Source organism: Ipomoea nil, unplaced genomic scaffold (assembly GCF_001879475.1).
Source record: "Ipomoea nil cultivar Tokyo-kokei standard unplaced genomic scaffold, Asagao_1.1 scaffold0761, whole genome shotgun sequence".
Classification (NCBI taxonomy): domain Eukaryota; kingdom Viridiplantae; phylum Streptophyta; class Magnoliopsida; order Solanales; family Convolvulaceae; genus Ipomoea; species Ipomoea nil.
This window is the reverse complement of record NW_017617189.1, coordinates 1,890,169-1,911,857: the sequence shown is the minus strand read 5'-3', so window position 1 is coordinate 1,911,857 and position 21,689 is coordinate 1,890,169. Positions and strand designations below refer to the sequence as shown.

The window sequence follows — 21,689 nt, the reverse complement described above, 5'->3', positions numbered from 1 at the left end:
TGATAACTAATCTCCTATTTCCATTTATTATTATTGACACATGGAAACATTGGGAAAAAAAGAAGCTACATCAAAATGTTTATACATATTTTATGGGCAAATTATATTGTGAACCATGATCTACATTGCAATATAGTTTTAGTATATTGAAGATTAAGATTAATTTTTAATGTACAAAAAGTTTATTTCAGATACTATATCTAGAAAAGAATATTCAGTACACAAAGTCTAAAAATAAATATTTGATGTATTAAAAAAAGTAAGGAATAAGGGTCAAATAGGCTACTCAACTACACATTAAACTTTTTTTTGGTAGGGGGAAGGGCCAAAGGCCCCGGGAGTTAATAAAATCTTCTCATAGCTACGCTGTTTGCGTCACGATTCAACAACTGGATGATCTCTTTGGGTGGATGCCGGAGGATATTTGTGCCCCAAGGAGATTCTTGACCCAAGTTAGCCAGATGATTAGCACACTGGTTCCCTTCTCTAAGAATGTGCTTGAGCTCAAAAGCATGAAACCCATGCATAAGAGTCTTAAAATCCATAATGAGAGCATCAGCCCCCACGAGAGACGCCGTGTTTTTGCTAAGGGCTTGAACTACCGCCAACGAATCAGTTTCTGCCTCCACTTTGTCGAAGCCGTGGTGGTTTGCTAAACGGAGACCTTCACGGAGCCCCCAGAGTTCAGCCGTGAAACTGGTGGCAAAGCCAATTTTTGTCGTAAAGCCCATCATCCACGTGCCCGTGTGATCTCGCAAGAGGCTACCCGCACTAGCTAGGCCGGAGGCGGCTTTCCTCGCCCCATCTGAGTTGATTCTCACAGTTCCAGGCGGAGGTGGAGCCTATTAAACTACAATTAGACCATCGAACTATTATTACATCAGATGCTAATTATAGCATTAAACTCAGATGGTCCAATTAATAGGCTACAATTATAAGTGATGCTCAGTGGAACTAATCTCCTATTTCCATTGATGCTATAATTGTAGTTTAATGCTATAATTGTAGTTTAATGTGTAGTTTAATATGTAGTTTAACCAACAAGAAATACCATAAGTCCATGCTATAAGCTTCCCCAGGAAACTATAAGGCGACTTGTAGAACAGCGTACAACACCAGACCTGTATCGTGTAAAGGTCGAAAAAAAAACAGATTGGATGGATATATTGATTTGTGTGGTGAAAACTCTACCAATCCTCTATAATGATGCATTTATAGTGTACCTACCTTTGTTGCTGTATGACATCCATGACAGATTGACAGGCACATGAGGCAAAGGTTTTGTTTTTGCACAAAACCAACCTCGAGCTTCTTGTATCTCAGATTGTTTTGATGAACATGGTTTCAGCACATTCATGATTCATCAAAGTTGCTCCCATGAAATCGAGAATCAATCACCAGTAATCTCCACAAGAACACAATCCATTTTGGAAATGGTGGAATCTATTACCATCTCGAATTATAATCTTCCGTTGTGTAAATTTGGACATGAATTTCATGAAATTATGGCAGTCACCACAGGTGCGAAGGTTCTTCATAATCTGAATGGGCGATCCATGCGGTGTTTTCAAGATGCCAAACACAACAGCAATCTTTTCGCTGTGGTACAGGAGCTCGATTTGCTTTTGCTCTTCATCCACGTCATGCATAACAAAATTTGTGTCGGGCACATAGCCTGTTGATTTAAACTGCATATAGAACTCTTCTAACATTGAAGAGATCTCGCCAACCTGCTCAAGCATCCTACTACCAGTAACGAAAGAATGGAGGTTACCTTTGATATGGATCCAGCTGAAACCCGGTTCTTTGTTTACCTCCCGGTTCAACATTGCGCTGCGTACTTTCTGCACTTTTTCCCACATGCCTTGAGAAGCATATATGTTTGATAGCAAGACATAAGCTCCAGATTCTTTTGCACCCATCTGAAACAACCTCTCTGCAACTCTCCTGCCAAGGTTCATGTTACTGTGCTTTTTACAAGCAGCAAGAAGAGCATCCAAAATCACAGTATCAGGCTTCATAGGCATGTTGTTTACAAGTGATTCAGCTTCAGAGAGTCGTCCGGCCCGCCCAAGAAGATCAACCATAGCGGTATAGTGATTTATTAATGGCCTAATCCCGTAATCTTGGCTCATTGAATCGAAATATTTCAAACCTTCATCCACTAACCCTGAATGGCTGCAAGCACTCAGTAGCTGAAGAAAAGTTATTTGGTTAGGAATAACCTCGAATTCACGCTTCATTTTCTCAAATATATGGATGGCTTCTCTGCCCAATCCATTTTGGGCACATCCAGTTAAAATAGCATTCCAAGTGATGACATCCCGTTCATACATATCCTCGAAAACCTGAAATCCGTCATGAGACCCACACTTGAAATACATGGTTATAAGCGTGTTACCAACAAATAGGCGCAAATTCAGTCCGAGCTTATAAGCTAATGCATGAATTTGTTCCCCTAATTTTGTAGCACCAAGGCTCCCACTTGCACTCAGTAGGCTGGTAACAGTCGGTTCACTTGGTTTTATTCCATTGTTAAGCATTTCGAGGAATAACCGGAAAGCAACTTCTCCTTGTTCGGCTTGGACATAAGCGGATATTAAAGCAGTCCAGGACACAACATTGTGGTTTGGCATCCTCTGGAATACTTCAACGGCGTCACTCAGCCTCCAGTTCTCTGAAAGGCCGGTGATCAGTGAGTTCCAAGAGACCGTATCCCTGACTTTCATTATGTCAAATGCCCGAGAAAAATCTTCTGTATTCTTGCATTTAGCATACATGTTTATCAATCCATTCCCGATAAATGAATTGAACTGGCACCCCGATTTAATAGTTAGAGAGTGTATCTGTTTGCCCATTTCAATGTTTCCAATGTTGGCACAAGCAGAAAGGGCGCTAGTTAAACTTGAATGATTGGGAATGATTCCCAATCTGTGCATCTCACCAATCACCTCCAAAGCTTCTTTGTTATCTCCATTCTGCACAAGCCCAGAAACCATTGTTCCCCAAGAAGCCATATCCCTTGCGGGCATTCGGAGAAAGAACTCCCTAGCATCCTCAACCATCCCATTTTGTATATATCCAGCAAGCAGGGCATTCCAGGTAAGAACATTCTGGGGGTTCTTGATGGCGTCAAATATGCGTCTTGCCTCAACCAACCTTCCATTTTGGGCATAAGCACTCATCATTGCTGTCTGCGTCCCGACATTCTTTTGGGGACATTGTCTGTACAACAGAATGGCATCTTCCAACCTTCCACAATGGGAGAAAGCCGAAATCATCGTGCTCCAAGTGTAATCATTCTTCTCTGGCATATCATCGAAAAACTTAAATGCCAAATCCGAACTCCCAATTCGTTTGAAGGTATTGAGAATCGCAGTTCCCACCACAACATCATTGCTGTATCCCAACTTCAATGGAAGTGGCAGAAAGTATGTAACCAACCCCACATCATCATCATCCAATCCCGAGATCACAGACAGCACTGCCAAGAATATTTGCTGGTCTGGTCTCACCTCACCTCGCCTGTGCATATCTAAAACTAACCTCCATGCTTCCTCGTACTCACTCACTTCGGCATACCCAGAAATCATAACCATATACGAAACTTCATTCCTCTCCGGCATAACATCAAACACCTGGCGTGCCTCGCGCATCCAACACACCCTGCAGTACCCCGTGATCATACAATTCCAAGAAGCTATATTCCGATCACTCATGGCATCAAACAACTTCCTCGCACTCTCGACTTCCCCGTTCTGCAAGTACCCACTAAGCATTGCATTATAGGAGACAATGTTCCTCTCCGGCATGGCATCGAAAATCAAGACGGCCTCATAAATTCTTCCAGCTTTCGCGTACCCAGACAGCATCGAGGTCCAAGTCCGCACATTCTTGCCTTGGAAAGCATCGAAAAGGGATCTTGCATCATCGACGCGGCTGTTGTCACAGTAGCCAGAAATCATGGAGTTCCACGTGACGGAGTCCCGTTGAGGCATTCCGTCGAACAGGCGTCGGGCATCGCCGACTTGGCCACGCCGGAAGAAATCTTGTATTTGCTTGTTGCATGGGAAAAGATAGTTTGGATAGTAGTAGGTCAGAGTGGAGATAGAGCGGTTGAGTCTGCAAAGGAAACCATTCATCGGAGGATGTCTTTGCCCTGCGTTTGGTTCTCGCTGCTGAATTTTTGAGGTGGTGGTGCGCACAGTTATGGCGGGCGTTAAGGGGGTGTCTGGGCGGTAAAAGATTAAAATAGTTCTACAGTTTTTTTTTTTTTTTTTTTTTTAAGGGAAATGATTTGTTTTGGTTAGGTTGAAATAAAAAGACTTTTTGTTATTACTTTCACATAGCAGACGACATATGTGAACAGAAGGATTATGGCAGGTCGAATTCAAAATTCAGAGGATCACGGATGATTAATTTGAAAGTTTAGGATTAAAGTTAGTGAAATTATCAAATTCGGAGGACCTTAGCTGACATTTACTTTTATTTCAAGGAATAATACTAGATAGTTGATACCTCTTATATTTTTTCCTTCCAATCCTCTCGTGACATGAAAATATACAATTGGTAATTAAATATTATTTTTTATTAGTGGTGGGCAAGGTTGCAAAAATCGCACCTAGGCGCTAGGCAGCGATCAGCTGCCTAGAAATTCGATGGAATCACCGTTCTAGGCGATCGGCCACCTAGACGCCGAGTAAGTTGTTATGGACTAGGCGGAAGTTTAAATAATTTTTAATATATATATATATTTTTAATTTAAGAGAAGTTACATCAAAAGGTAAAGTAATGGAAAGAAAATTTATGAGGGGAATAAAACATTTTCCTATTTTAAATTCTCATATACATATAAAGTTCATTATTCTAACACATAAAGTACATTATTCTAACTTATAAAATATATTTTCTTATCCCAAAATGTTCATTATTTTAACACAAGCGTGAAATAGGCAAGGAATTTTTTTAAAACATCAAAACGACATCGTTTTGGCCCGTGGTCCACACAATAATTTGCCACCTCGCCTTTGCTGTCAAATCTCAATAGTTATTGCGTGGGTAAAAAAACGACATCGTTTCGCACAATTATTTTTTTTACGCAACCCGTAACAACATACATTTTTATAACGTATAATGTACATAGTAGATTATTTTAACTCATAAAATACATTATATTACCTCAGAAGTTTCATTATTCTAACACATAAAGTACATTATCTTAACTTATAAAGTACATTGTTCTAACTCATAAAATTCAACTACACCATTTTGGACAGTGATCCACGCAACTGCGTGGACCACAATCCACACTATAATTTGCCATCGAGAGCTCATGCCGACCTAATTTGCATCTCAGTAGAGTGACTGAGTGAGTAGACCCACTCGGGCCAACCTTGAGGTTGACTCTTGACCTATACGCCCTATCGTTTTGGTTTTTGGGTTAAGACCTTATGGCATACCATGGTTTACATAGTATTATAAACTCTTGATCGAAATGATGAAGTATATAATTCATATTTGTAAGGTATAAATTTTCATAACATAAGACATAAAAAATCACCGCATACGACACATACACATGTTATATATTTACTTATTTTTCAAATGTGATTTAGGTATATAATTTGTGTTTATAGACACAAATTTCACAACACAAGACACAATTACTAATTTGTTTTAAGTACAGAATTCATACTTTTAAGATATAAAATTTCATAACAGAAGAGACAAAAATTAACAATAAAAGATATATACCAGGACTATGTGGTCTAATGGTATCCGGGTTGGACTTCCATTTAGAAGATTGTAAGTTTGAGCCTCAGTGGAGGCGTTATTAGCTCTTTGTGTTTCAGTAGGTTGAGAAAGTATATGAACAGATACTACAATGTAACAGAGCTAGTAGCATTCAAAAAAAAAAAACAATAAAAGATATATACATATGTATCAAACTCTACACTGCACTGTAAACCCTTGTTTATGGTATATGGATTGACACCTTGGCAGATATAATATCTCCATCATTGGTTTAGTTTATAGTCTTGTAGCTTTTTTGTTCATATGTTATTAAAAAGAATTAAATGGTAAATAATGTTTTTCATCATATATTTAATTATACAAAATACCAATTTCGATCTCAATTTTTACAAGGAAAATGTTATATGTATTTTTATTTTTTACTCTTAATTTTTATTTCTATACACAAAACTTTGATGTAGACACTTATATTGAGACCCATATAAAATAAATAATTTATCAGAGTCCGTCGCATCAAAAAATAAAATTGAAAGAATAAGATTTGAGAGTATATATAGTAGAACTCTTTTTACAAAGTGATGATTTGATCCCTCTTTTTACAATGTGGTGATTTTGACAACTCAAAATTTTAGTTCATCAATTTGTTAATGGAGATTTTAATAGTTTAGAATTTTAAATTACAATTCTATCCCTATTTAATTAATAGGCTCTACACTTGCAATACAAAAATAAAATTGAATGACCAATAATACTCACGTAAACAATTGAGAGTCCGAAATCATTATTTCATATAAATACAACACTGAAAATGCTATTTTTTTCCAAAAAAGAAAGAAAGAAAGAACCCAGTATCTACTTAACATATCAATGATTGAGGGCAAAGCAGAAACTCACCATGAATCTGACTCATTGAAGGCTTCCTTCTCAATTCTCATCCATTTATGATCAACCAATACCATGAAACATACATATATATTCCTACATACTTAATGGGGAAGGAGGGACCTCGGGGGTGGGTGGGTGGGAGGGGCAAAATGGACATTATTATCTATGACTCTCAGCCTGCTTGAAATATCATCTTAAACCACTCATGTGAATGGATCAAACCATTTGGCTAGTCCCCTACCACTTAGTGTGCTGACCGTTTCAGGGGATTAGTCTTCTGGCTATCGGCTGAAGGGATACCTTTGGGCAACCAAAAAAACTCAAACAAAACTCACCACAGTCCACTTCTAATATGTACATAAAGCCCCAACACAAATCTTGATATAACTTAAACACTGGATGGGCTCTCCACCTCTTTATTTTCTTCACCTTTTGTTACCTGTTGGATGCCTCGAGCCAAGACGACGGAGGATTCGTCTTCTCCACCTCCAACCCTCCCGCTCTCGCACAGATGCCGCCACTCTTCTGTCGCCGCGGGGCTCGTTCTCTGGCTCCCGTGCGACCTCGATGAACTGAACATGGACAACACGCCACATTGAGACCGCACGGCTGAGCTGAACATGGGTTGCATACTAACCCGCTTTTTGTCGGTGCCTTGGAGCAGCAGGGAAATTCGACAGACCGGGCATGTGGAGTGCTGCTGCAGCCAGATGTCGATACACGACACGTGGAAATAGTGTGCACACAGTGGCAAGATGCGTAATGTATCCTCGCTGTCGTAATCCGCCAGGCAAACCGTGCATCTACAATAATACAATTAACACAATTAGAGAGTGACGGTTTTACTACTAGCCTGGTAACACGTTTTTAAGATGGCAGAACAAAAGGGAATAAGTACATATGAAGAAATTAAAGCATGTGCTCCATCTCAACTAAAATCATAACCTTTGGTCTGGCTCTGATACCAAATTAAAGCATGTGCTCCATCTCAACTAAAAGCCTAAGCTGATAGTTGGATTGCACATTAATGGTTATATGCTCAACAAGTTGTAGTCGCTAATAACAAGTTCGGTTCTCAAAATCATAACGATAAAAGGATTCCAGTTGTGGAAGGAAAGCCCCGGAGAGAAGCTTAAAGAAAGTCTAATATTAAGAGTAATGCTCTTTAACTTTATACAATCGAAGGGGAAAACACGTCTATATATACACTATCCACAGGCTAACCATAAGGTGAACATACTCTTTCGTGCCTAGACCAAATAAATAATTGAAGAAAGACAGATAGAAGCAAAAGCGTACACTCATAGCTAAGAAAAGCCGTCAATTTGGAAACAAGTAATAACTTACTGAGCATCTTCTTTGGAGGTAAAGAATGCATCACCGAACTTCTTTGTAGGGAAGCTGCTTATGTCGAGAGGCTTAAGACCATGCAAACCACGCTCTAACTGTGAAACAGTAGAAGGAAGGATGTTAGGCGAACTAATCAACACGACAAACTCTTGTGCTTAGTTACACAAACACAGCTATATATCCTCAAATTATTGCAAGTAGTAATAGGAAGAAATCCATACAATTAACCAAAAAAAGACCAACCAAGTACAATCTAGTATGAATAGATTACCACTAGAATGTGAAGGAATAAGATGGAAATGGCAAAAATCATAACAAAAAACCCCACAAAAAAGTTTCCAAAAACAACCACAATACTTTCTTGAACAAATCAACAAACACATCAATGACCAAATCAAGAAACAAGAATCATGGGGTAACCTCAACCAAGTTGGCTAAGGATACAAACTTGTAACCACAAGGTCACGAGTTTGAATCTCAACCATCTTGATTTGAGCCGGTCAGCTATGGGTAATCTATGCTGATTTACTGGCTAAGGCCACAAGGCGGGGTTTACCCGGTGTACACCCTTGGTAGTGGGTACGGGTTTCCCTCGTCACCTTTACCTCTTTGTAGTCCTTTACCCGCTAAGGTCACAAGGCGGGGTTTACCCAATGCACACTCTTGGTAGTGGATATGGGTTTCCCTCGTCACCTTTACCTCTTTGTAGTCCTTTACCGGCTAAGGTCACAAGGCAGGGTTTACCCAATGCACACTCTTGGTAGTGGGTAGGGGTTTCCCGCGTCACCTTTACCTCCTTGTAATCCTTTACCTACTAAGGCCACAAGGCGGGGTTTACCCAGCGCAAACCTGGGTGCGGGTTTCCCTCATCACCCAAAAAAAGAAACAAGAACTATATGCATACCAAGTTTGATTTAGATACTCCTTCCAAACAACCAAATCAAGCAAAACTGCAGTTGTAATCACATATGTACTACCAAAATCAAAGTGGAAACAGAACCAAAAATGACAGACAAACAGGGCATTGTATAAATCGAAAAGAAGAGCATTGCAGAGCTAAATAAGATAAGAATAAGGAGCTTACAATGCTGAGATCAGATCTAGAAGCTATGGCTACAGATCGCCGCCTAGTAGAGTGCAATAGAATTCTTGCACAGATTAGCCTTGTGCATACAAAAACTATGAACATGGCACTCAATACAAACCCTATCACTGTCATCACTACATTTATCCCCGAGGACACCATTTTCAAGATTCTCAAGAAAAATAATAAAAATCAGTTCTTTGCTAAGGCTACTGTCTCCCCAATTTGTATAATCTACTGTAAATCACATGAAATCTTCAAAGGCAGCATTTTTTTTTTTCCACTCCCACTCTCTAAAAACCACATTTTTTATACATTTTTTTTCCTGAAAATTTGTACCCAGACCACCAAAGTTCACTACTCTTCTACAGTTCTACAACCCATTTCCAGAAATGCAGTCTTGAAGATTGCAGAGATTCTCCCTCACCTACCCTCAGACTCTCCATACATAATAAATCTCTTTTCCCCGCTCCCCCTCTGACATCCTTTGTCTGCAGGTATGTGCACATAGACGATTTATACAGGCATCGAAGCTTGCAAGTTTGCATTTAGAATCAAGAAAAAAGAGCAAATGACAGTGATAGGCGATACTTGAGCTAGTCAACCCCTTCTAAACAAGTAATGAGCGTTTGGTGAGATATAGTTGCAATTCAATTACAATAGAATTCTTTGACCACCCGAAATAAGGTGTTTGGTTAGAAGATTTAATTATAATTCCCTCATTTTGTTGAATTGTAATTTATACCCTCCCATATGAATTGCAATTTAGGGTTTGTTTGGAAACTCGAAAAATGACTTCGGAAAAATGAGTCATTTTTCAGAAGTCATTTTCCTTTCCTGTGTTTGACTGCACAATGAAAAAATACTTTTTACCCTTAATTATTATTAGTATATTAGGAATATGGATTAAATAAGCCATTCAACTACATACCAAATTGCAATTAGACTAATGAACTCAAAAAATTACAATTGGGTCACTAAACAACGCAAATTCATGCAATTTAACCTAATTATTTACATGTTAATATGCTGGCGTGTCACTTTCTTTATTTAAAAATAATTTTTAAAATTTTATTTTAATAATTTTAAATAAAATAATTATTTTAATTTTTTAATAAAAAAACCTCCATGGCTCGGAGACGAAACGATCTCCTTCGTCCGCTTCGTCTCTGTCCAGTCGGCCATGGAGACGAAAGGGGACCCCTTCATCTACGGCCAGACAAAATTTTTTTTTTTAAATAATTTCAAAATAATTACTCCGGTATTTTATTTAAAATTATTAAAATAAAATTTAAAAAATTATTTTTAAATACAGTAACCAACATGTCAGCATATTAACAGGTAAACAAGTCATTTTAGTTTAAATTGTATGAATTTATATTGTTTAGTGACCCAATTGTAATGTTTTTTAGTTCAGTGACCTAATTGCAATTTGGTGTGTAGTTGAATGACCTATTTGACCCTTGAGGTTTATGGTCATTTTTGAAACATTGAGGACCTGGGAGGGCTGATTCGAAAGTTTAGGACCATAGATGGTGGAACCACTATACTCGAGGGGCCTTGGCTAGTATTAACTCTTTCTTAGTATTATTATTACACATGAATATTTTAGTCTTTATAACACTTCTTCTCTTCTCATTCCCAATAATTTTAATTCTCCATACCAAACAATGTAATTTGAATTCCAACTTTATTTCTACCTTTTTTTTCCACCAAATTACAATTCCTTTCTTTCTTAATTCTTTCCTTCCAACCAAAGCCTTGTAAAAGTCCATGTGGAAGAGAAATAGAGATTTAAAAAAAAAAAAAAAAAAAAGAGCAACCATCTATAAGAGACCCCTGTAATCTTAAAAGGTGATGAAAATAGATTTTCATAACGCAAATTATAGAGTTCTACATACGACATGGACTCTCAAATCTTACTCTATAAATTTTAATCCTTGATGTTGCGGGCACTGATAAACTACTTTTAGAAAAATACTATATGAACTCTCATTTATTACTCTCAACTTCTACTTTCACAAATTATTAATGTAGACACTTTTCCTGGGACCCCACATGATAAAAATACCGAATCATTGTTTGCTACATCCTGGAGTAAAAGTGAGGGAGTAGAATTTAGAAGTAAATGTAGTAGAACTCCTACATTTTTTATTTGAGTTCCAATACAAGTGTCTACATCAAGATTTTGTGTGCGAGAGTAAAAGTTGAGAATAGAAAATGAGAGTACATATAGTATTTTCCCAAATTATATCACTCCGCCACTCAAGTTAGCTTATGTGGTAAACCACCTGACCTAAAGTAAGTATTCTAGCGGTAGGGTGGGAGTGTAACTTTCACTAACAACATCTTGGAGTTAGGTTGAGATTATCTCAGTCAAGAGGGGCTTTGCAAGCTGATGTCGAAAGTTGCCATGTGTGTTTCCTTTTTTATTTTTATTATTTTTTTTATAGTAACTAGGATTGCAAATTTTCAACCGAACGCGACAGCTTTTTGAACCTTTTTTTTTTTTAAATTTTTAATTTGTTTGTTTAATTTAGTTTATTTTTAACCACTTTTTTTTTTTTTTTTTTTTTTTTTTTTTTTTTTTTGGTTTTTTTGGTTTTATTTGTGTAGTTTGTTTTGCCATAATTTATTTATTTATTTAATATGTAATAATTTTTTGAATTCAATTACTTTGAATTTGTAAGGTTCATTTGAGGTTTAGTTTTACAATTTAATTAAATCGTGGTATAATATGCACTCAGTTATATACCATACATAATACGAATAATTTCTTAAATTATTTTTTAAAATAAATTCATTAAAATTACGTGTCTAAAATTTATGTTGATATACATACATTTTTTTGTAAGATTGATATACGTACATTCATTAATATATGAAAATTAATTCATTAATACATATAATTAGTTTTTCCATTAATACATACATACGTAATTAGTTATTTTCAAATTTGTTATATTTAATATTTAAATATTGTTTATATATTGATATAAATAAATAATGTTGAAGACAAAATAATATTTATTAAGAAAAAATATTAATTTTTTTAAAGTGATGTAAAATTGGGGTCCACATTTGAATGTTGATTGGATTTACAGGGATGTAGTGTGAATAGTAGATGATTTGCAAATGAGATGATGTGAAAGTGGGACGCATTTTTGAGAGTGAGAGATATTTGCAGGGATAAGTTCAGCCTTAGAGCTCTTAGATTAGAGTTTACGCCATTGGGCTCCCCAAATTGGTAGAAATGTGAAGATGAATCCTTTGTGTGCATAGTCAATGACATGGACTCATTATATGATTAAAAGTTGCATGGTAATATTGATGATAATTACAAAAATGTCATGATTTTTTTAATTTGATGTGATATGTTCGATTTTTTATAAGATTGAAATTAGTTATCCTTTGAATATAATGATAATCTCAAATCAAGTTGTCAAGACATACTTATTTTACTACTAAAAGTCAATTTTAGTTTAACAAAAAATTAAGATGAATTTACTTCTAATTTTCCAATTTTCAAATTTCACGTTTTTCAATTTTTATTCTTCATTTTATGTTTTTAAATTAGAGAAATCTACAAGTAAATATTTTTTGTTTTCTTTCTTCAGTTCTTTATTGTCAACAAGAGACATCTTATTAAATTAGAAGAGATTGCAACTTCTTATACATACCTATGGGTTAATGTAGTACATTGGAGTAAATAATAATTTTATTTAAAAATATTTTTAATATTAAGGGGCAAAGAAAAATGTTATACTATGCATGTATTTAATTAATTCATAGGTAAAGTTGACATTAAAATTAGGAATAAGTCACCGAACTTATCACTTTTATGCAATTGGATCACTGAACTTAAAAAGCATGCAATCGAATTATCAAACAATCAAAATATGTGTAATCGTGACATTTTTATTGTTTCTTTAATACAATTTAAATTGAAAATATTTTAATATTTAATCACAACTAGTATGACAGAGGAAATGCCGATTCTTAATACAAACTATGTAAGCTATATGATCATATTCAACCGAAAAAAATTAAAAAAATGTCCTAGCTAATAGTACATATTTTATCCGTTTAATGATTTAATTGCATACTTTTTAAATTTAGTTACTTTTGAATGCTACTAGCTCCATTACATTGTAGTATCTGTTCATATACTTTCTTAACCTACTGAAACACAAAGAGCTAATAACGTCTCCATTGAGGCTTGAACTCACAACCTTCCTAATGGAAATTCAACCCGGGTACCATTAAATTTAGTTACTTAATTTGCACTAAAACAATAAATTTAAGGGTGTTGTTATTTGTACCACTCTTAGTCAAAAGTAGGTGTAAATCACATTAAAATTGTAAAAATGACAAAAAATTCAACAATCTTATATGTGGTGTAAATAGCCATATGGGTATTCATATTGCTATTTACACCACCCTGATTAAATGTGATTTACGAGATTGTATTAATAATTTTTTAATTAAAAATTTAATTAATTAAAATAAAATAAAAAAAAAACAACCCCTCACCTTCTCCGCTGAGAAGGTAGCCCAGTGGGACGCCTTCTCCGTGACGTTTTTTTTTTTTTTTAGTTAATGTTTTGATTTTTAAATAAAAATAAATAATAAATATTTTTTTTAAAAATATAATATTTGACTAAATTTAATGAAGGTGGTGCAAATAACAAATTTCTATTTACACTACCTATAAAATTATCACACCTATCAAATAGTGGTGTAAATAACAATTAGGGTAATGTAAATAGAATTCCCTTAAATTTAATGATCTATTTAATACACTACTGGAAATTCTGAAATTTCCGACCACCTGAAAATGATCTTAAATTAAGTTGATACCAAAAAGTCTAAAAAGTGGTCGGAAATAGCAACAAAGGTTTTTCCGGATACCAAAAGTGGTCGGAACAAGACTTTCAACTTGATTTATGATCACTTTCAGGTGGTCGGAAATTTCAGAATTTTCAGTAGTGATACTTTTTCCTTAAAATTATACCACTTAATAATGTACGTACTCCTAATTAAATACAACATAATTATTTAGGAATTGAGAGAGCTAATAGTGACACCTCAAACGAGATAATAATTAAGGACAAAAAGTGAAAAAGGCAATGAAAAAAATCCAAATAAAATCCAGAAAGTTGGTAGTGATAAATCAGACTGTATATTCAATTCATTGAGCCACAAATTCAATATGTTAAAGTGTATTAAAAAATACAATATAAACTTTAACATGAACTTTGATTAATTAATTAAAATTACGCATTGAATATTGATGAAATGATACATCTAATTTACAATATTTTGATCACAGGTCATAGTTATACATTCTTGAAATATTTACTTTTATGAAAAATTTGATAATAACCTTGCATTGATATACATACACCAAGATACCAAATGATACTTTGATAAATTCTAAAAAATTAATTTAAAAATACACATTGAGCATCAAACTATTCGCGCGATGCGTGTGTGGTAATTACTAGTTGTAATATAAATGAGTAAATACCAATTTTGGTCCCACGAGTATTAGCAAAATGATGGTTTTGGTTCACATGTTTAATTCCTACCAATTTTCATCAACGACTATTATTTTAGTACCAATTTTAATCCACGACTATTATTTTAGTACCAAAATTCATCACGTCGGTCACCCATCTATTTAAGACATCCCAAAATCTAAAAATTTTAAGGGCATTTTCGTCCTTTTCAACTTAAGATTTCAATTTGAACATAAATAAATGAATTTATAACCTAAGATCGATCCCAATTCGTAGTTCTCATCCTCATCATACCTTAATTTGAGGAGGAAAACTGCGAATTGGGATAAATCTTAAAGCTTAAATTCTTTTATTCATGCTCAAATAGGGATCCTAATTTGAAAAGCACGAAACTACCTTTAATAATTTCATATTTCGACATGTAAAAAATGTACATAATTGTATACATGAATGTACATAATTATATAACAAAATACACATAATTTTTTTTTAAATTTCCTGATTCGGATGTACATAATTGTATAAAAAACATGTACATAATTGTATAAAAAATACAAATAATTGTATAAACAAATACACATAATTGTATAAACAAATACACATAATCACGTCAACTCCCTACCACGTCTCCCAAAACAAGATCGTTTTGAGAGGCGCGGGACGCACAGTGCTATGTGCGCCGTGGTGCAGGGTATAACTATTATGAGTCGAGTGATTGTGGGATGAATGCATATACATCTTATTAATGACTGTAATGGCCACATTTGGATAATGAGGATGTGTGACTTAAATGCAAACTAGATAGTTGCTGAAAATAATCCAAAACAAGCTATAAATACGTCAATAGTATTAGACTATTAAAAGGGAAGAATCTTAGGTTCTGATATATTATTGCATCCTTACTATGGAAAAATTCTACAAAAAAATAATAATCATTTTCTATTATTTTTCTTGAAGTTAATTATATATCATCACCTTTCTATTTAGGAATAAGGGTTGATGGAATAATCGCGGAGCGGATTTGGAGCGAAGCAATACGAAGCGGGTCGGACTCGACATTGAACAAGTCACCTTCGTCCCTCGGCACTCGACGCACCCCCGGGGGTCGGCCTAGCATGGGGCCGGCTCACCATGGAGCCGGCCTCTTGGCCGAGCTCCGTGCTTGGCCAAGGGGCCGAGTCCTCGCGTGGACCGAGTCTCGCTGTGGCGGTTGCGATTCCTCCCGCGTACCCCGAGCCATTAGCACAATCAGGGGTATAAAAACACTCCCCGGTGTCTTGTTCAGGCATCTTCTACCTTCTTACTATATTTGTCTTGTTATTACACGTCCTAAACCTTTGTAATAGCATTATACATCCAATTAATACAATAATTGTCCCCGTGACGCTTATTCGTGCGTTATTTCCACCCCTATTATCATTTTGTTATTTATTTATTATATTCGGGTTGTATAATCCGGACCCCCGAGTTCATATAATCCATCCAGGGTCAAATAAGCCATCGAATTGCACACAATAATGGAATTAGGCCACTGAACCTAAAAAACTTACAATTGAGTCTCTAAACTAACCAATTTCATGCAATTCATCCAATTTGCAGGTTTCCAACATGTCAACTCAAATTAAATTATTTTTTAAACAAATAAATTGTTAAAAAAAAAAAACATAACTTCCGCTTCTTCGTCTCCGGCCGGAAGTCTTTTTATTTATTTATTTTTTTAATTTTAAATAATTATTTTTTTTAAATTTTATTTTTTAAAAACTAATTTAATTTGGGATGCCCTATTGGAAACCTGCAAATAGGAGGAATTGCATGAAATTTGCCAGTTTAGGAATCTAATTATAGATTTTTTAAGTTCAGTGGCCTAATTACATTATCGTGTGCAGTTCAATGACCTATTTGACCCTTATTCCTTCTATTTATAATAAACAACATTTTTATTATTTGATATCATACAATTTTTCATAAGGAGCATATATATAGCCACACAAGTATATTTGTATTACATATATTGGGAGTATTTGTCAAATAGCCGTTAGCAGATTGGCTTAGCGGGTTTGACTAGTTGATATCATTATCTGGTTGTAGAAAGATATTTGGTAAATTAACTGTTAGATGATAGTAGATTAAATGCAAAATGACCTTTAAGGGTATAATTTATTTTCTCAAAAAGTTGATCGAAAAAGCTGTTTTGAGCAACTTTTTGAATTTTAACGTTTTAGAGCAATAAGTTATTATAAAAAGTTGATTAATCAAACACTCATATTGGTTGTTTAACCAAGTCAAATAACTAATAATGATCAAACAAGCCAAAATTAACTGATAAGCTAACTATGTTACCAAACATACCATTGTTTTTTATCATTTTAAAATCATTGTATTGAATAATGCAATTTAAAAAAACATGCATGCATATGATGAACCCAGCTAAGTGCCCGTGATACTTGGATCGGAGTAAGCATAAGACTATCCTTATCCTGCAATACTCTCATTTTTAAAAGTGAGTCCTATTTCTACATCATTCAATTTACAATTTATTTACTATTCACATTACATTTCTGTACATCCAATTAACTTTCAAAAGTAAATTCCAATATCACATCAATTTAAAACATTAACTCAAAACTATATAATAAAAAAAAGTCCTACATGGCTGCCTTTGCAGCCAAATTGACAGAAAAAGCTGCCATTAGCAAGTTTTTTAAAAGAGCAAATTACACTTTTGGTCCTGTAATTATAGGGGGCGTGTTAATTTCGGTCCATGACTTTTAAAACTAACAATTTAGTCCTTTAACTATGTTTTTTTTAGCAGATTTGGTCCTCCCGGCTAAATCACCGGTGAATATTCGCCGGAAAAATGTAATCCATTTTAAATTAAATATAAGTGGGGGTAAAATGATCATTTTGTCACCTCCTTCTTCATTGCAGCTGCTCGCCGATTGATTCTTCCTCAACCACGGCGACTGATTTGGATTATTGCTCAGATTATCCAACTGTCAACGTTATCTTTCACTGCTTCATATATTTCACTTCTTTCATCTCTCTCTCTCTCTCTGAAGATTGAAAAAGAAGATTACTCTTTTCTGTCTGTCTTATATATACGTGATGGGTTTTCCAGCGAACGAATCATCGGAAAAGACAGCGTTGAAGTTCCTGATCTATGGGTGGACGGGGTGGACAGGCGGCCTGCTGGGGAAGCTGTGCGAGGGTCAAGGAATCGATTATGTGTATGGGTTTGGGCGGCTGGAGAAGCGGAGTTCGTTGGAGGCCGACATCGCCGCCGTTAATGCATACAATACAACACGAATGAAAATTTTCACACAATTTCACCAGGCTCTGGAGTTCGTTGGAGGCCAACACTCGGTCGCACCATTAATGCGTACAGTTCAGTACAACACACATTCACTTTCAAGGAGCGAGTTGACTCGGTCGCACCAATGTCGCCGTGGTTGAGGAAGAATCAGTTGGCAAGCATCTGCAATGAAGAAGGAGGTGACGAAATGACCGATTTACCCCCACTTATATTTAATTTAAAATGGATTACATTTTTCCGGTGAAAATTCACCGGTGATTTGGTCGGAAGGACCAAATCTGCTAAAAAAAACATAGTTAATTTTAAAAGTCATGGACCGAAATCAACACGTCCCCAATAGTCATAGGACCAAAACTGTAATTTGCTCTTTTTAAAACAACAAACTTACTATCCTATTGTATAAAAATAAAAATAATTTTTTTAACCATCTCACCTAGCAAGTGAACCACTTGTTGGGTTGAAGTCAGCCTAAGCTTTTATGTCATTTTTGTCTCCCCCACCCCCATCAAGAAAAAGGTATTAATTTTTATTATGATATGTCATATGTGTTAATGATATTTTATGTGCCAGAGAACCAATACAAACATGTTACCTAATGAGACATTAAATTTGATTTAACAAATTTTTAGAATAAGGGTCAAATCCCACTCAACTACGCACCAAAATGGAATTAGATCATTAAATTAAAATAAAATGTAATTTGTTCTCTGAACAATACAAATTCATGCAATTCAATTCAATTCAATTCATATTTAGAGGAGAAAAAAACTTTCTTTCATCTCCGACAAAAACGAAGAAGTCTTCATCTTCGGTGGGAGACCAAGGGGCGGCGCGGCATAGTCTTCGTCCATTGGGATGGCGGCTATTGATATATATTTGTTACTTTGTATTCCAAAAGCAGAGGGCTCCCCAGTAACACACAAGCACAGGGCTCCCCATCATATTTCGCCTGTAGATTCATACAACTAGATTTTACGAATATGAAGACAGCCGTATTCCGAGAACTATTTTTCTATGAAATTTAAGCATTTGGTGCACAGATTTTGCCTTTTGCTCCGACCGCCAACATGAAGACAACCGTATTCCGAGGGTTTTTTTTTTTTTTTTCCTTTAAATTTAAAAAATTATTTTATTTAAAATTATTTTAAAATTCGGTAACCGACATGTCAGACACCCAATTGCATGAGCTTCCATGTAAACATGTGATTTTTTATTGAATTGCATGAGTTTGCGTTGTTCAGGGACTCAATTGTATATATATATTTTTAGTTCAATAGTCCCATTACAGTTTAGTGTGCAGTTGAGTGACCTATTTGACCCTTATTCCAATATTTTTTTAAGACTATCTCCTTATTTTGGCAATCCCATAAAAATTTAACGAGTTTAGATTTGCAACAGCAACACATGCATGTTTAATTTTTATGTTTATATTTATACTAGTATTTTCTATGCCCGATACGCAAAAATTGATGCCCAATATTAATACTCTATATTAAAATCTTAGATTTATTTAGATTTTAGATATTTATATTATATAATAATAATAATAATAATAATAATAACAACAACAACAACAACAACAACAACAACAATAGTGTATATAAAATTAAACTCCAATATATAATGTCTATATATTATTAGCATTGAAGAAGATAAGAAAATATATAGTGGATGCATATGCATGGCAAAAATAGTGGAAAAAGATAACGGAAGTTATAACGGTAGGGGTATTTTTGTCCAAAATATTGTACAGTACAACTCTTATAGCATAATGTATACAAAAAGTAATGGAAAAAATGGACATAAATGAAGGGTATAACTTTCATTCACACTTATTAATTTTTAGATTAGATTAGATTATTTCAAACTAGTATTTTCACCCGTGCGATGCACGGAATGGATATGTTGTAATATATAAGAATATTTGTATCGATATATAATTATTTAAATTAGAACATCAAATATTATATAATGCAATTAAAGATATGGTTTGAATCGTTTATGTATTTTGATGTTATCATTGCTTGAATTTGTGCAAATGATTGCTCAAATTAATAGCTAATGTCTAGATGTATGTACACAACTACAAAATCTGGTAGAATCACTGTGGCATTATTTTCGTGGCATAAATAAAATAAAAGTGGAAAATAAAATAAATTTGAAAGGACCAAAATACCTTTCTAATTACAACACAATATTTTCACGGTTGAAATTCCGGTAATATGTGGCCGAAAAATTGGACCGGATGACCAAAAGTGATACTAGTTAAAAAGTCATGCACCTAAATTGAAAAAAGCAATAGTCAATGACCAAAAGTGTTTCAGTTATAATAGTCAAGGGACCAAAAGTGATATTTACTCTATTTAAAAACAATTCTAAATATTTATGAACACACATTTTGTTAATTTTATAATTTCATTTCCTTATTTTTAACGTAGTCCCTAATTATATTACGTATTTAGATAGATTTCTAAATATTTTTGATTTTTTAATTAAGAAGATGAGTTTAGACAAATTTTAAAAGAGTTAATTCCATTTTTGGTCCTAGATTTATAGGTGATAATCCACTTTTAGTCCTTTTTTTTTTTATTTTTTTTTATTTTTTATTATTATTAGAACATCCTCATTTAGTCCTAGTATTATTGTGGTATGACCATTTTTAGTCCTCCAACAAAATCATTGAAATGTCGTTAAATACAAAGACATTTCAATCTTTTTTTATTTTTATTTTTTATATATACAAAGTAGGTTGAACCGGCATATTTTAATGTTTATTTTTTGAAAAAATTCATAATTGAAGACCGAAATGCCCTTGTATTTAACGATATTTAAATTGTTTTGTTGATAAAGGACCAAAAATGGTAATGCCACGATAATATTAGGACCAAAAGTGAATGTTCTAATAAAAAAGGACTTAAAGTGGATTGCCACCTATAAATCTAGGACCAAAAATGGAATTAACTCAATTCTAAAATAATTTTCTTAATGAGTAACCACTGTAACAATTAACATGTATAATTATATATGTACTCACAATTCTCTAAAAAGTGTATATATTTTCATGTTGTATAAAATACTATAAATATAATGTATGTGTATATAAATGGATAGAAAAAGACATTGATAATACTTTTAATTTGTTATTATCTAGATATAGATACTGATGGTTTTATTGGGACCGGGTCCACCATAAACCGGGTATAGGAACATAGAACGGGGGTAGGGCGCTAAGCCCAGAACAATGCGTACAAAAGTCCGAAAATCGTTATGCGTTGGACCCGTGTAACAGTGCCGTTAGGCACTGTTATCTTTTTTTTTTTTTTTTTTTTTTTTTTTTTTTTTTTTTTTTTAATTTCAGACCGCTTCGTTATAGGAGTATATGTTCATAATTTTATTACTATATGTTAAAAACTGTATATTCATAACTCCATAACTGTACTTCATAACTCTATAACTGTACATTCATAACTCTATAACTGTACATTCATAACTCCATAACTGTACATTCATAACTCCATAATTATACATTCATAATTTTCGAAGCTCTATGTTCACAATTTTAGAGCTCTATGTTCATAATTTTATCACTATATGTTCATAATTGTAAGTTCATAATGTTAGAGCTCTTTGTTCATAATTCGATCAATAACTGTACATTCATAATTCCATAACTGTAGATTCATAATATCATAACTGTAGATTCATAACTCCATAACTGTAGATTCATAACTCTATAACTGTACATTCATAACTCCATAATTGTACAGTCATAATCTTCGAA

The 21,689-nt window shown here is 34.3% G+C and overlaps 2 protein-coding genes across 5 annotated transcripts; both read right to left on the bottom strand.

Annotated features, from left to right (window-relative positions):
* Nucleotides 1–288: 288 nt before the first annotated feature.
* Nucleotides 289–4,224, bottom strand: LOC109176908 (pentatricopeptide repeat-containing protein At4g14050, mitochondrial-like). Of its 2 annotated transcripts, XM_019326316.1 has the most exons (3): nucleotides 1,228–4,224; nucleotides 1,052–1,121; nucleotides 289–850 (listed from the first exon to the last, which is right to left on the bottom strand). In XM_019326316.1, exon 1 carries the CDS (start codon nucleotides 4,140–4,142, stop codon nucleotides 1,395–1,397), a length of 2,748 nt encoding a protein of 915 aa, XP_019181861.1. In that variant the 5' UTR covers nucleotides 4,143–4,224; the 3' UTR covers nucleotides 289–850; nucleotides 1,052–1,121; nucleotides 1,228–1,394. The 2 variants fall into 2 exon arrangements, with proteins under 2 accessions (XP_019181861.1, XP_019181860.1); XM_019326315.1 differs by lacking the exon at nucleotides 289–850 and having other exon boundaries at nucleotides 1,036–1,121.
* Nucleotides 4,225–6,764: 2,540 nt separating this feature from the next.
* On the bottom strand, nucleotides 6,765–9,678 carry LOC109176909 (E3 ubiquitin-protein ligase ATL9-like). 3 transcript variants are annotated; one of them, XM_019326318.1, is made up of 4 exons: nucleotides 9,356–9,678; nucleotides 9,074–9,299; nucleotides 7,987–8,084; nucleotides 6,765–7,442 (listed from the first exon to the last, which is right to left on the bottom strand). In XM_019326318.1, exons 2-4 carry the CDS (start codon nucleotides 9,233–9,235, stop codon nucleotides 7,028–7,030), a joined length of 675 nt encoding a protein of 224 aa, XP_019181863.1. In that variant the 5' UTR covers nucleotides 9,236–9,299; nucleotides 9,356–9,678; the 3' UTR covers nucleotides 6,765–7,027. The 3 variants fall into 3 exon arrangements, 2 of the variants coding, with proteins under 2 accessions (XP_019181863.1, XP_019181862.1); XR_002053485.1 differs by having other exon boundaries at nucleotides 6,804–6,848; nucleotides 6,957–7,442; nucleotides 9,074–9,678; XM_019326317.1 differs by having other exon boundaries at nucleotides 9,074–9,678.
* Between the last annotated feature and the right edge of the window lie 12,011 nt (nucleotides 9,679–21,689).

Excerpts from the sequence above, each read along its gene's own strand:
- LOC109176908 (XM_019326316.1), bottom strand. The coding sequence starts at position 4,142 with ATGAATGGTTTCCTTTGCAGACTCAACCGCTCTATCTCCACTCTGACC.
- LOC109176909 (XM_019326317.1), bottom strand. The coding sequence starts at position 9,235 with ATGGTGTCCTCGGGGATAAATGTAGTGATGACAGTGATAGGGTTTGTA. Across the intron at positions 8,085-9,073 it reads CTAGATCTGATCTCAGCATT|TTAGAGCGTGGTTTGCATGG; the intron begins GTAAGCTCCTTA and ends ACTGTTTCACAG. Across the intron at positions 7,443-7,986 it reads ACCTCCAAAGAAGATGCTCA|ATGCACGGTTTGCCTGGCGG; the intron begins GTAAGTTATTAC and ends GTATTATTGTAG.